Source organism: Gouania willdenowi, chromosome 13, assembly GCF_900634775.1.
Source record: "Gouania willdenowi chromosome 13, fGouWil2.1, whole genome shotgun sequence".
NCBI classification, from domain to species: Eukaryota; Metazoa; Chordata; class Actinopteri; order Blenniiformes; family Gobiesocidae; genus Gouania; species Gouania willdenowi.
Window position 1 is genome coordinate 16342666 of NC_041056.1, and position 14437 is coordinate 16357102.

At 37.7% G+C, this 14437-nt stretch overlaps 1 protein-coding gene across 3 annotated transcripts in view; it reads right to left on the reverse strand.

Annotated features, from left to right (window-relative positions):
- Positions 1-14437, reverse strand: part of dscaml1 (Down syndrome cell adhesion molecule like 1) — a 110332-nt gene that overhangs the window by 22511 nt on the left and 73384 nt on the right. The window contains exons 8-19 of one of the 3 annotated variants that reach the window (XM_028464262.1): positions 12937-13079; positions 12533-12662; positions 8823-9101; positions 7180-7308; positions 6840-7019; positions 5334-5539; positions 4176-4272; positions 3902-4030; positions 3588-3755; positions 2919-2989; positions 2551-2791; positions 1140-1259 (exon numbers count right to left, since the gene is read on the reverse strand). In XM_028464262.1, coding sequence (XP_028320063.1) covers positions 1150-1259; positions 2551-2791; positions 2919-2989; positions 3588-3755; positions 3902-4030; positions 4176-4272; positions 5334-5539; positions 6840-7019; positions 7180-7308; positions 8823-9101; positions 12533-12662; positions 12937-13079 — 1883 coding nt within the window. In that variant the 3' untranslated portion in view covers positions 1140-1149. Of the gene's footprint in view, positions 1-1139; positions 1260-2550; positions 2792-2918; positions 2990-3587; positions 3756-3901; positions 4031-4175; positions 4273-5333; positions 5540-6839; positions 7020-7179; positions 7309-8822; positions 9102-12532; positions 12663-12936; positions 13080-14437 lie in introns of those variants that run through there. The other 2 variants (XM_028464261.1, XR_003675348.1) reach the window with 2 other exon arrangements.

The window sequence follows — 14437 nt, forward strand, 5'->3', positions numbered from 1 at the left end:
TCACGCAGTTGACGTAGCGCTCTTATTCTCTACTACAAGTCTGCCAACAAGCCACAGTGTTCGCAACTGTCTTCACCTGCGGTCACAGATTTTTTCCAATATTGATATGGAATCAACTGTGCTTTTTAAAAAAGACAAATAAACAAAACAATATCATTTGTTGCCATTGTTATTTAGATTTTAAAACCAATCAGAACTGTTTCTGGTTTTAGATTCGTGAAACAAAAAGACCAACCCCTTTTTTTTATTTGGTTTTTTGAAAAAAAATAACTAAAGAACGAAGGGTACATAGATTATCCAGATTCCTGAATGGTTCTGATCATCTTTTTATTATATAAGATCAAAGTGTAGACCTCATAGGCCATGAAACATCATTTACTTCAAAAAGAAACGAAAAAAGTTGAAAATAATGCCCCTTGAAAATGTATTTTAATCTATACTGTAAAAACACTCCATTTGGGGACACTTTCCGTGCATTGCATTGTGGGATGTGGAGTCCCATAAACAGATGCATAGACGTGTTTTTACTTTCTTAACGCTATTACTTGGTTTTTTTTCCCGAAGGACAGTGATTTGATTGACACGTTTTTGTTCTAGTTTGTTCTAGGTATTTCCCGTGATGAAGTAAAAACACTCCATGACTCTACCTCCCACAATGCAATGCGCTACAACTTCAACAAACAAAAACAATGACTTTCACGCGGCAATTTCAACCTTTTTCCATTATTTTTGGAGTAAATGATGTTCAATTAATTGATGAGGTATACACTATGATTTTATCTAATAAAAAAAAAAAAAAAAAATGATTTGGGGGTAGTAGCTTTAACTGTTATTTACACAATCTTCTTTTCAATCAGCTCCATGCCTCTTCCAGCAGCTAAAACCCTGTGCTACAGAAAATGTTGAAAAATCTTTTATGTAATAAAAACTATAAAGATGTACCACTTTATAAGATGTTAACCTCATTCCCATATCGAACCTGGGGTAAGTTACCGGGCATGTTTCCAGCCTGATGTATAGGACTATCTATCAATCACTCAGCACAAGCCTCCCTCTGTCCCTATCAGCCCAGGTGTCTGCTCTGTTGGCTACCACTGACCAATAGCTATTCAGGCCATGATAACGCCCCCTGTTGAGGAGGAACAGAACTTAACTTGTGTTAAAAGGAAGGGCAGGAAGAGAGGAAGAGCGCAGACTGAAAGAAAGAGGGCAATGAAAGAGAGAGATTGGGCCAAGTCCACCAGGGATATTCTCTGCAGCTGGTGAAGAGAGAGGGCGGTGGGGAGGAGAAGAAGGAAGAGCGGAGATTTGGGAAATTAAAACAGGCTTTGCATGGATAAATCTCAGGGTTTCAAGCTCAAAGAATGAGCAAGCATTAAAATGTATACTATATTAATATTAGCATATATATTATATACTTACACTATAATAAACGGATTAAAAGAGTGTGGATGAGGAGTGGAGAAATTGGAGTGTTTAAAATGTCTGCATCAGCACCTGTGCAGGATTAACCAGATATTAAAAGGTTTCTAAACTGTGCAAAGGCAGTCTTACATAATGCATACAGTGCAAACTGATGGAAAAAGCTGTACAACGCTGTTACAGTTTGGTCAATCAGGAATAGAAGGCCAGCAGACCACAAGGAAGGAAAGAAAAGGACAGAAAAAAGAGAGGGGCAGAGGATGGACAGAAAAAGATGAAAAGAGGGGACAATGTGCTCAGCTGTGGATAATTACAGCAGGAAGCTAGAAGAGGAAAATACCGAGATGGACACAGAAAGAAGCTAATTATAATTATTTTTAGTATGCTTGTTGTTATCACTATTATCATAACAACCATCAATATCACTGTCACCATGGTGACAGCCTCAGAGGAAGAACCAGAGGCTCCAGTTTTCTCTGGACCAATGTGGTTTAGCCCCATTGGTGTGTATGTGTGTATATGCAGTGTATTTAGTAAAAGGGAGATTCATTTGTGGTTTTGATATTAGTGTTAATACAAACAGACCATTTCTTTTCCTGAACTGTCATTCAAAAGATTTGTTTCATCAAATGTTAGGAAATATAAAACATTATGTGGAAATAGTCCTTCATGGCAAGTGTCATTTTTTCAAAAAAATCATTGTGTAATGCTGCACAGTCAAAAAAACAGAGTGATCACTCTCTGTATCAGACTACGTGTGTCCTTCTTATTTGTTGAATGCTTCCGATTTTTTTTAATTCCAGCAGCTTAACCTTGTTTTTTTTTTTTTTAGTTGAAATGGAATGTGGTAACTTTAGGTTGCCTTGCAGGGCAGGCCTTGACAGAGATCAGATGAAGTGGGGAAATGGTGAAAGAAAGCATTCAATAGGATGACAGTTAATTTTCTCATCAAGGCTGCTCAACATTGATCGTGCACAACCAGTAGATATCAACAGCACTGAGGATAGATGATGCAGACGTGATTTAAAAGAAGATTCTATTAAACAGTGAACGTCTCTCCTCCGCTATGGTTCACTCGTCTTTCTTAAGCAAACATGCATGTAAAAAAAATGGGTTTTTGAACTCTACCATCTTCCAGTGTTGTAGCATTGATCTCTGAGCTTGAAGGCCCCGTGCCGGCTCTGTTGAAGGCTTGGACGACGACGCCATACTGAGCAAACTTTTTCAGATTGTCCAGAGTGTAGACCTCACTATCTCCAGTGGCTTTCATCTCCACAATGCTGTACTGGCCATTACTGCCTGGACCGTTCTCTCTGTAGCCAATCTGGTAACCTCGGATCACCCCATTCTGAAGCTCTTTCCTTGGAGCCTAAAGGTTGACACAGAAAAAGAATTGGATTGACCTCTAATTTTAATCTGATTTGAAACATAGCTGACATTTTTGCCAAAACGCAGTCGGAGTAAAGCAATGGATAGCCCTCCCCACATCCGTTTACCTTCCAGGTTACTCTGATACTCTGAGAGGTCACTGGCTGCAGAATCACATCCATTGGAGGGCCATCAGGCTCTATATGAAAAAACAAAAATAAATAAAAAAGAACAGAGATATGGATACTTCATTAATATTGTGAAAGTTTGTTTTCTTTTGATTCACGTCTTGATACCGATGATCTGCAATCAACAAATATACACATTCAGAAGTATGTGACAGAAAAAAAGTATTATTCTAAAAAGATATAAATTAAAGCATTAAAGTATTTATTGTCATAATCAATTCTTAATATTCTATATTTTATCTGAGGTACTTTGTAATTTTAGTTTTTGATTGTTTTCCTACTTTAACTACTACTGTTGTCATCACTGCGGTTGTTTTTTAATATCATTGTAACTAAGATGGTTATTTATTACTGCTATTACTATTGTTTTTTGTCACAAATGATTGTCACCTTTTTTTAAACTGTTAATTTTTTTTTTTTCTTTTGTACCATCCTTTGAATATCATTGATGATATTGCTGTAATTGTCGGTGTTTGTCCACCTTTATGTAGTAAGAAAAACAGACATTCTTTCCTATGGTATTAACAAATAAAAGACATTTTGAGACCGATATGGGAAAACCTTTTTGTTTCATTCATTTAAGTCAAACGCTGTCACTGAGAGACTCACGGGATTCCTCTGTGCTGATGGTGAGCTCCTTACTGGTCTCACTCTTGCCAATGGCGTTATAGGAAAACAAGCGGATGCTATAGACAGAGGCAGGGTGAAGGTCCACAATGTTGGCCTGGTTGTTGGTGGGAGAGATGTTTCTAGTGGCATGCTTTAACTCCCAGGAATCTAAAGGAAAAAAAAACATTGTGTCATTGCCACTTTTTCACCAAAACAAACTTATAATTTGATATTCGTCAAAACTTGTGTGACGGTGCAGTGTGTTTGTCCACAATCACTTCATCTTTAAAAATGAATGCACTCTTTCAACTTACCAGTCTTGTTCTTGTACTCAATATCGTAGGAAGTGATGACGCTGTTTCCATCAAACCTCTGTGTCCATCTAAGGTTCATACTACGATCTTTAACTTCTCGGACTTCCAACTCAGGCGGATCTGGAGGTTCTGAAGGGTTTTAAAGAAAAAAATGTATTGACGTTATATAAAGAATTAATCGTGGTCTCATACAGGAAGAAAAAAGCACAATATGTCTTTCCAACTACTTAAATAGGGTAAGGTACAAGTAATGCATTTTGCAGGTTAATTTTACCTTGCACAGTGAGCTGGATGAGGCCTCGTCCTTCTCCATAAGAGTTGATGGCATGGCAGGAAAAAAAGACTGAATCCTCACGCTCTGCTGGCTTCAGCTGCAATAAGAAAGAGAGTCGAAGGAGAAATGTCAGACTCCTTCTTTATAGAGCCAAACGTGCATGTGTAAAACAGTGTTGCGATGCCAAAGTGTTTTTCTTTCTCTACTAGCTATTCTCTACTAGAGATTACAATGCACAAAAGGTGCAATATGTTCTACCAGGGCAATAGCAAAATGTAATGAAGACTTGTAATGAAGGGATAAAAGAAAAAAAACATTTATAGTTATATATATATATATATATACTGTACATATGTGGGTAAACATATTTTCTATCCTCTCTGATATGTTAAGGATTCATTGTGCACACATTGAACACACTAAAGACTAATCCTGTGTCAGCACTTTATCACTGTTTTAAATGTGTGTTTTTATGCTTTCATTTTTAAAGCCTAAAGTTGAGTCTTGTGTGGAAAATTTCGTTCTGTATGCGTCTATGGTGTGTATGTATGAATGACAATAAATTCTATCTATCTATCTATCTATCTATCTATCTATCTATCTATCTACAGTATCTATCTATCTACAGTATCTATCTATCTATCTATCTATCTATCTATCTATCTATCTATCTATCTATCTACAGTATCTATCTATCGATCTATCTATCTATCTATCTATCTATCTATCTATCTATCTATCTATCTATCTACAGTATCTATCTATCTACAGTATCTATCTATCTATCTATCTATCTATCTATCTATCTATCTACAGTATCTATCTATCTATCTACAGTATCTATCTATCTATCTACAGTATCTATCTATCTATCTATCTATCTATCTATCTATCTATCTATCTATCTATCTATCTATCTATCTACAGTATCTATCTATCTATCTACAGTATCTATCTATCTATCTATCAAAGATTAAAAACAGAGACAGCAGTCCTCTCTATGTATTTAATATAAATACAGTATATACATGAAAATAAATGCTTACAAAAAAAAAAGCACATTTGAAAAAAACCCACATTCGCCGTTAAAAGCTTGAAAAAGTGCCACAAAGATATCTGACATCATCAGCTACGTGCTCTGCCATATGTACACATTACCTTGAGAGTAGACAACACCTCATCAGTCTTTTCATTTGGACTGGTGGTAATGGAGTATCGAGGGTTGCGGTCAGGGTCAATGACCGTATCGCCTCGTTCCCAGCGGATGATGATGGGCCATTCTCCCCTTGCTGTGCAATTCAGCTCCTTCACATGACCCTTCTTGGCCATGGTAGTGTTGGGGTGACTGGTGATCATAGCAGGGACTGGAAAGAGATGATAAAAGGATAAAGAGAGGTTGAGGACACGCAGGGATAAATCCTAACGTAACAGATTGATTTTGAAAAAAATTAATAAAAATCTAATACTTGCGGTTGATAAGTGGAAAAAGGGGGAGAAAAGTAGGATCAATTTTATAATAAGCAGTATATGAATGAAAAAGAAGAAGATAAGTGGGGGGAGAATAACTGGCAGTTAAAAAGGTGGAGTTCAGAGCAGCCAAGTTTCATTGCTGAGGAGTAATGAAGAGCAGTAGTCAATGAAGAAAAGTCAATAAAGCTTCTTTCTCATTGTCCAATAGTTAACATTGGGGTCTAGGTGAATGAAGAGGCAAAAACGATACACCCGACCTATCATGTACACTATACACCAAATCCCTTACATGCTCAATCTTCTCACCGAGACACACATACACACCCTTACACAAACAATCCGACTCACTGATGCTCACGCACACACAATATCGATCCAGAGAAGCTTCTACTGTTTTGTTTTCATCACTTATTCATCTCACCCTCCCTCTTTTTTTTCTTTTTCTTCCCCCTCCACTGAGCGAAACAGACAGAATTGAGGGAAGCAGAGGAGAGGAACGGTTCAATCAATAACACTAACACCAGAAGGAAAGAGAGAGCACACATGAGCGGAGGGGCAAACCTCTGATAGCGGGACACGAAGAAACAACAAGACACATTTACGTGCAACTCGTTCCATACGTCTGTTCAATAGGTGGCAGGTTAGTAGAAATGTGTGCTCGAACATACAACAAACAAAGAGCATATCCTCTTGAGTGTGTGTGTGTGTGTGTGTGGTCTGCATTTATGTGTGTGTACATTTTCATAGCATAACACAAGGGATTCCTGACAGCGATGAATGGATGGAGAAATGGATTAAACATAATGATTAAGCTCAAAGTCTTTTTGATTGTCTGTGGACGTATTCCAGCAGTCAAAAGATCAATCGCTCAGTCACTCACCGTGTAGCGCATGCACACACACACACACACACACACACACACGCACACTTCATCCTTCTTTCTCTCTCTCTCTCTCTATGGTTGCACTCATTTGTCCATGGTCACCTCTGCTCGAGGAATCCATCACTGTCTGTGTATCTGTGTGTTTGTTCTTGCACACAGCCTCATTGCTTTGACACAGTTTGTGAGTATTTGTGCATAAAGAACCAAACAAAGCAAACACACTGGAGCATCCCTGACGGCTTCACTGCATCTATGCAGTGAGAAGTTTATGGCTCACCACATTTGCCCCGCGTGGTTTTGCGTATACTCACTCTTCACGGTGAGAACCATGCTCTTGCTGATGTCGGAGCCCACCCCGTTGGAGGCCTGGCAGAGGTAAAAGCCTCGATCCTCTTCCAGGACATGTCTGATAAGTAGAGAGCCATTACTCATGATCTGAATACGGCCTGTCAGAGGTACAGGGTGGTACTGCTGTGGACTTCCAATGCCCGCTGAAAGAACAGAAAGAGCCAGCAAAGGGACAAGTGATTAAGATAGAATCATCTGACAACAGCTGCATTTTAACAGTACTGACATTTGGTAGCAAAGACCTGGATTTATAACAATGAGACATCACAGTCACAGATAATGAGAAGAATAGGGGTGGTGTACCTAATGCACCTCTGGCATGTTTCCACATGACCTTAGGAGGAGGATATCCATCAACAGAGCAGTTTAGGATGCCAGCTTTGCCATAGATCCCATCCTGGTTGTTGGGCTGTACCACAAAGCGTGGTGGCACTGGAGAGAATGACGGAGATTAAAGAAAATCATGCTTTCAAAGAATGACCAGTGTATGCTTAATGCTTCATCGTTTATGATTATTCTACAGCCATCATGTCATTTCATTTGGTCCACAAAATGTAATTTGTGCATTGATAAAATAATGCATTTTTATATTGCATATTGATTTTAGGATTTATTATGTCAAGATTTAAGTTTAGTTGCTGTTTCTTCTCATTTCCTGCTTATGTGAAAAACATAATCTAAAAATCATATAAAATACTTTTGTAGGAAGAAAATCTGAACCAGGATCTGTTTTTAGAGTCAGTATAGATTTCAGTTTGATGTATTTATTTTAAAGGTTTTACAAAATAATAATTGGATATCAGATCCCGATGTCCAAATATTATAACATAAAATATAGAGGTACAGTAGATATATCGGGCAGATGTATGGACTTTTTTCAATATTGGCCGTCGGTCGATTTATTTTTAATTTTTTTTTATTTAGCACTTTAGAGTAGCCATTAAAGCAAAAAACATCTATTTGGATGTATGAATATACAACAAAAAATTTAAGTAATAATAATAATAGCATGTGCATGGGAGAGGTAGAAGCCAATAGGATTACAAATAAAAAGCTGATATAATAAAATAAGGATATAATATAATAGTGCCTGATCAAATATCCTTATCCTATTACATCCTTAATAGGATAAAGATTTTTGTTTTACTTGGTTGTGTACGGGTATATTTAAAGTTCAATAAATGTTAAGAATTCTATTGGTATATTTAATTTCTAATATATACATTTATATCATATGAGTGTTTCAATTGTCTTTCTTAATCAATGTGCTTTAAAAAAAAGTATGTCGGCCTCAAATATCGGCTTCCAAAATCTGCTTTAGATGTCGGCCATCGGCTGAATTAAAAAAAAAAAAAAATACGGTATCTGCATCGGCCTTTGAAAATCCCATATCTAATAAAATACCATATTGAATTGATTTACCAGTGAACAGCCACACAGAAACATACGCTGTGATTGCGACATAAATAAACAGATTTCATTGCTTTACATCAAAAAGATACATTGTCATCATCATGATCACCAAAAATAGCCCTTAGTTAAAGGTATAATGGACGAAAATCCATTTTCAAAGGGCCGGGCACGAGCACGTACGACGACCTTACGTAAACATATCACCAGAATGACTGACAACTTTGAGGACCAATAGTCTTGAAGATCCACCCGGAATTAGAAGCCAGAAAAACATTGTGGACAACTGAAATTTGTGTTATTATTAAAAGTTTGCAAAACAAATAAAAGTGAAAAGAGTCAGAAAAAGTTGGCATATTAATGGAAAACATAAGAAGGATTAAACAGATAAAGCCGTGTGATATTAAAATACAAAGTTCCAGACTTTAACTCCATACAGTTTATAGATCAAAGTTCTAATTTTCTTCACCTTTCATCATAAGTTTCTAGATATTGTCTTTATATCTTGAAACCACTTTCTCTGTTAGTCTACTTACCTGTAACTGTGAGCTGCCTCTCTGTGCTGACCGTAGCAGCATCATTGCTGGCAATGCACGTGTAGTTGCCATTATGTTTAAGGGACACCTTGGATATTTGGAGGGAGCTCATGAACTCCTTTGTATCGATGGTAATGCCTGAGGAGGGCACAATCTCCTGGCCATCCTTGCGCCATGTGATATGTATGGGCATGTCTCCAGATGCTACCACGCAGGCGATGTACATCAATTTACCGATGGAAGTCGGGGGAAAGTCAAACGGCTGAATCAGTGGAGGAACTGAAAGGAAAGGAGAGGAAGACTGTTTAAGAAACGAGTTAAAATAAAGTCATGTGTACATTGTGGAAAGCATAGGAATGTAAAAAAAATGATCAAAAGAGATAAGATTAAAGATCAGGAAGATTAAACTAAGAATAAAAAAATTGGAAAGAGAAGGGTGTAAAAAAGAAGCAAGGACAGAGAAATGGCAAGGACAGGCAAAAGGATGAAACTCAGGAGAGAGAGAGAGAGAGAGAGAGAGAGAGAGAGAGAGCGAGAGAGGGAGAGAGAGAGAGAGAGAGAGAGAGAGAGAGAACATAAAGATGAATGAAAATGCTTTGAGGGGTTGTTTAAGTGCACAGGGTTAGTAAAAGGTGAGAAGGGGATTTCTGGTATAAATAAGTGAAAAATAGAGAAGAAGGAGAATCTCAGATGTGAAGACAGGGATAATATGGGTAGAGAGACAGCTTGAAGATTTGAGGGCACGGAGAGGGCACAGGTAGAAATGAGGTGAGCAGAGAGAAATGATTGAGAGGGAAAACAACATGTTGGATTATGTTTTTGAAGGGTGTGTTTCATAATGAATCAGTTTCCCCCTGGGATTCAGAATGGCAGCATTAATAAGACTCCTAAAGAACCTGGACATGGACTTAAAAAGCTCTCAACCCTGCAGCCTCTAGTCCATGCCCACCTCCCTGCAGTGCGCCACGCAGCCCCTCAACCCTGCCCTGCTAAAGCACGACCATAGCAAATCCTCTAATTAGAGCCCCATGCACAGGGGGAAGAGCGGCGTTGCCATGGATACTGTTGGAGGTGTTGGGGTGCTCCGAGTTGGGGGTGAGAAAAGGTTGTTGGTGGTGAAGGGGTTACAGCTGAGACATCTGGAGGATTTAATCTGGGCCTCGTTAAAATTCATTTAATTAAATCAGAGACATGGCGAGCACACTTTCACACAAGCACGCACACACGCATGCATACACCCAAACACATCATCCATAAACAAACACACAACTCACAAGGAGATATGCACACTCGCACTTTGTCTTCTACTCACACGTATGCATTAATAAAGTATGCACGCACAAATCTTACACAAGGTTTGCGTGTGCTCTATGTAATTGCTGAGTGGTTGAGAGCTCACACTAGGCCACTCCGCCCCTTAATCAGGGGTTATTAGAGGCAATGCACACAGCTTTGCTCTTCCTTCTCCTTCCATTACACTTACTGTTCAGTAAAAATCTGTGTTATGCTGACATCTCCAACAATATATCTTTGCTGCATTGATATTTGTTTGTTTTTACAACATAACATTAAGTTGGATCAAAGCATTAAGCAATACAAACCAACAATCATAGCTCAATATTTTTTCACAATTGGCAATAACGGCATATAGAGAGATCTTTTGTTTCAATAAAGTCTTACCAAAAAAAGGATTCTGGGTAAAAAGTCACTGTTGCAAAATGCCACACAAGCATATTTATTAACATCCAGCCGCTCAAAAATAATATTCAATAAGAACTAGTTTATTTTCTGTGCATATTTTTCTGGACACACAGGCCTGAGAAGAGTTTGTGTAAGAGGCAGACAGTTGGGGAAGAAATAGGGAAAGAAATGACTCCTAAAACTAATTTTTTAGCACTAAATAAGATTTTCAAGCTGAATCATTAAACAATATTTTCTGATTCTATATTGGTTATGAAAAAAAATCATCTATCTATCTATCTATTTACGATAAATAGATAGAAAGATACATAAATAGATTGAAAGATAGATAGATAGATCGATAGATAGATACATAGATAGATAGATAGATAGATAGATAGATAGATAGATAGATAGATAGATAGATAGATAGATAGTATTTATCTATTTTACATACAGTATATTGATATCAAACAGAACACACAGGGGCGGATTTACTAAGATCTGAAATAAAGGGTTGTAAACCAGGTGCATCCCTAATTCCCCTGGTGGCACTGTTTACTCACCTGCTATGGGGAATTCACTAACATTATGATGCAAATTGGTGCACGTATAGACGTGGTTGAGACCGCCCTATTTAAATGAGCATTTTGCTCGTTCAATGTGGAGAGGTGAGTGCACAGAAGCACAAAATGACATTTGAAGAAGTTCAATTGGAGGCAGGTGGACTTTGTCTGCTGAACAAATATCCAGTGATGTAGAAAACAAAATAAACAAATACAAATGTTGTTTAATAAACTTTAAAACTTAATTATATTTTTCCCCCTAATTTAATGTGGTTGCAATTTGTATTTCCTATGACGTGGAAATAAGTCCTGGTGGAGCTGCAAACAAACCTACCTTTTTCACCATAAGAAACCACCACATCACTGTGTATACAGCATTTAAAAGCTAGAAATCAAGCTAATGCTAAAGCTAAGCTAGCGCAGCAAAGAGCCATTGGGCTGCTGCTGCAAACTTGTATTACTACTAGTGTGGAATTACTCTACAATATTCACTCATTATGACAGTAAAATAAACCATCCTAAATTAATCTACTGCAGTAATTCCTCTCTCAACCAGTAGAAAATGCTATGAACACCTGATTATGCATGAAAAAAATAAAAAAAATAAAATACTGTTATATACCGTGAAACAGTTAGAATTTTGAAAAAAAACCGTGATATACATTTTTGGTCAAACCGCCCAACCGTACCTTGAGCCATTTTTGCGTAAATTTCGCAGCTGCTCAGCTGATTCTGGCCTGATGCTACTTGCCATCAACGTGACACAAGAGTTTAACGGTCAAAACAAGGATAATGAAGACACAGGAGCTCAATGGAACAATGTGTCCAGAGCGACATCCATGGAGCTCCGTGCATAGCATCCTCTGCACCGCAGCCACACCAGACTCCACACGGGCAGCCTCATGTCCCTCCTTCACACACACTTTACTCTGCATTTTCTTTCAATGGCGTTAATATTGACTATTGTTTTATTTACATAATTTTCTTATACTAGAAAGGTTAACAGAAGCCTTTTTTTCCACCTCCCCTGTGTTTTGTGTCAACATTTACAGCAGCAATTATCTCTGTGTGTGTGTTTGCACCTGCTTGTGGGTCGTACTATATTCGGTGCAAAAAACAGTCAACGCAAACAGTTCCAGATTTGATGAATTGAATTGCGCCCACTGCATTAATTTATTTGCATTTCCTCCTCCCATTTTTTTGCTCCCCTTATGAGATCCATGTGAGATCCGCCTACTTTACATATTCATGAAAGAGAAACGCGCTAAATGGATTGTGGGCGCATTGTGATGCGCAAAAGACACGCGGTCCTGATTCCTTGGGGTTTGTACCCCTTATTAGCCCGTGAAGTGACGTTTGCACAGGTTTTAATACCCCTAATCCACCCCACAGAGTATCAAACATAGCTAGCTGTACAATAAATGTAATGCAAGAGTTTGAACACATTGAAAACGTGTGACTGACCTTTGACAGTGACATAAACAGTCTGAGTGATGAATAGCTGTGGTTGGATGAGGACACTGCAGACATACGCCCCCTCGTCCATCCCCTTCTGAACATCGCTGAGCCTTAAAGTCCCATTCTCGTACACCATCTTTGTGGAAGAGGGAAGTATTACATATTATTTAGAAAGATTTTAAAATTCCAATCAAACACAAGAAAACATTTTATTACCAAAACACAATGTAAGTTGCTTTTTCTAGATGTGTTTCAGAATCTGTGCACAAAAACGCTGTAAAATCAACACATTTAAAAAAAAAAAAAGGAAATAGTTCTTGTGGTGCATATTCAGGGCAGAGGTTCTCTCAAGTATTCTTATGTACGTAAGTTATGTAGAAAAGCTTCATATATAAATGCAGACTACAAACCTGTCTATGGTTATCAGGCAGAAGCAGCCCTTCCTTGTACCAGTTAATAGAGTAATATGGATACCCAATCACTCGACAATTTATGTAAGTGTTTCTTCCTGCAACTGCAGTGATGTTCTTCATTGGTCGAATCCTTGGAGGGCCTGAGAGACAAACAACAAGGAGAGAGATGGAAAGCCAGAAAATACATCATTAGATGGTTGGGTCAGAAGCAGGTTGTGGAATTTTAATATTAAACTGGAAGGTTGATAAGGAAGGAATTGTGGAAAGGAAGTTGAGAGAGAAAAAAGTAAAGCGTGAAAGAGAGATTAGAGAATACTGAAAGAGGTTTGACTTTGAAACCTGACTTATGTGATCAACAAGGTCAAGATAATTTTTTCCAAAATTCAAATGTGTATTATGTAAAAACTGTAAATGCCAGAAGTTACTTTGCTGCAGAAACAAACTTAGATAACTGAGGTAAGGCGACTGGACTTGCTTGATATTTTGGTTTGAAGAAAAACTCCTTCAATTTATTGAGCAGTAGCTCTAAGACCTGTAAGTTCAAGAGTGGCTTTATCGAACATTTTTCGTATCACCAGTATTTCACCATATTTACCTAATTTCCAAACAAAATATATAGTGCCAAGTTCGGGTACTGAATCTGCACAGCTGACAAAAGTTTAGGTATTTATAGCCAAATGCGCTGCATTGTGAACAACAGCAGCAACAGCATAGTTAATTAGACCATGAGAATAAAATGGGGGCACTGGTGGCCCCAGCCTGTCTCTTGATTCTTGTATATATACCTGTATTATATTTGTGCATTTGTACATTTGTATTATTATTATGATGATTTTATTTATTTTTCTTCTGTAATGTGTGTGCAATTGTATTGAATCTTTATTTAATTAACAGTCTTTTACTTATTTATGTGTGTTTTCTTTTTTCTTTTATTTGTTTAGTGTTTATTCTTTTTCATTTGTAATATTTCTGGAGTCTCAGTAACAAAGTAATTTCCCCCTGGGATAGACAAAGTGCTTCTAATTGTGGCTCTGATTTACACTGCTTTATGCTGAGGTAGGCTGCAGCATCCTTTGCAACTCAGTGCAGGATAAGCAGGTATAGATGAGAGAAGAAGAAGAAATTGGGGGTTGCTGATTAAAAAACACTTAAAACAGGAGCATGACAACAATTTTTTTGACTAGTAATTTTTTTTTTTTGAAAATGGTTGTGATCAACTCCCCTGGTTGGTTGTTGGTGTAAACCCAAATTTCTATTGGGGGAAGATAAATGTAAGATTCACCTAATACCCATTATTAAAGGTACATTAAGTTCCACTAATCCAATTTCAATATACATTTACAGAAAGTGTATAGTCGGGTCAGGCAAGATGTTCATCAGTCTTTGTGCCAAACCAGGTAATTAATCATTTAGATCTAATAACCAGATTTAAAATTAATCTGCACTATAGCGATCAGTTTATTGTCACACAACAGATTTGTAGACGCACAAACGTGCG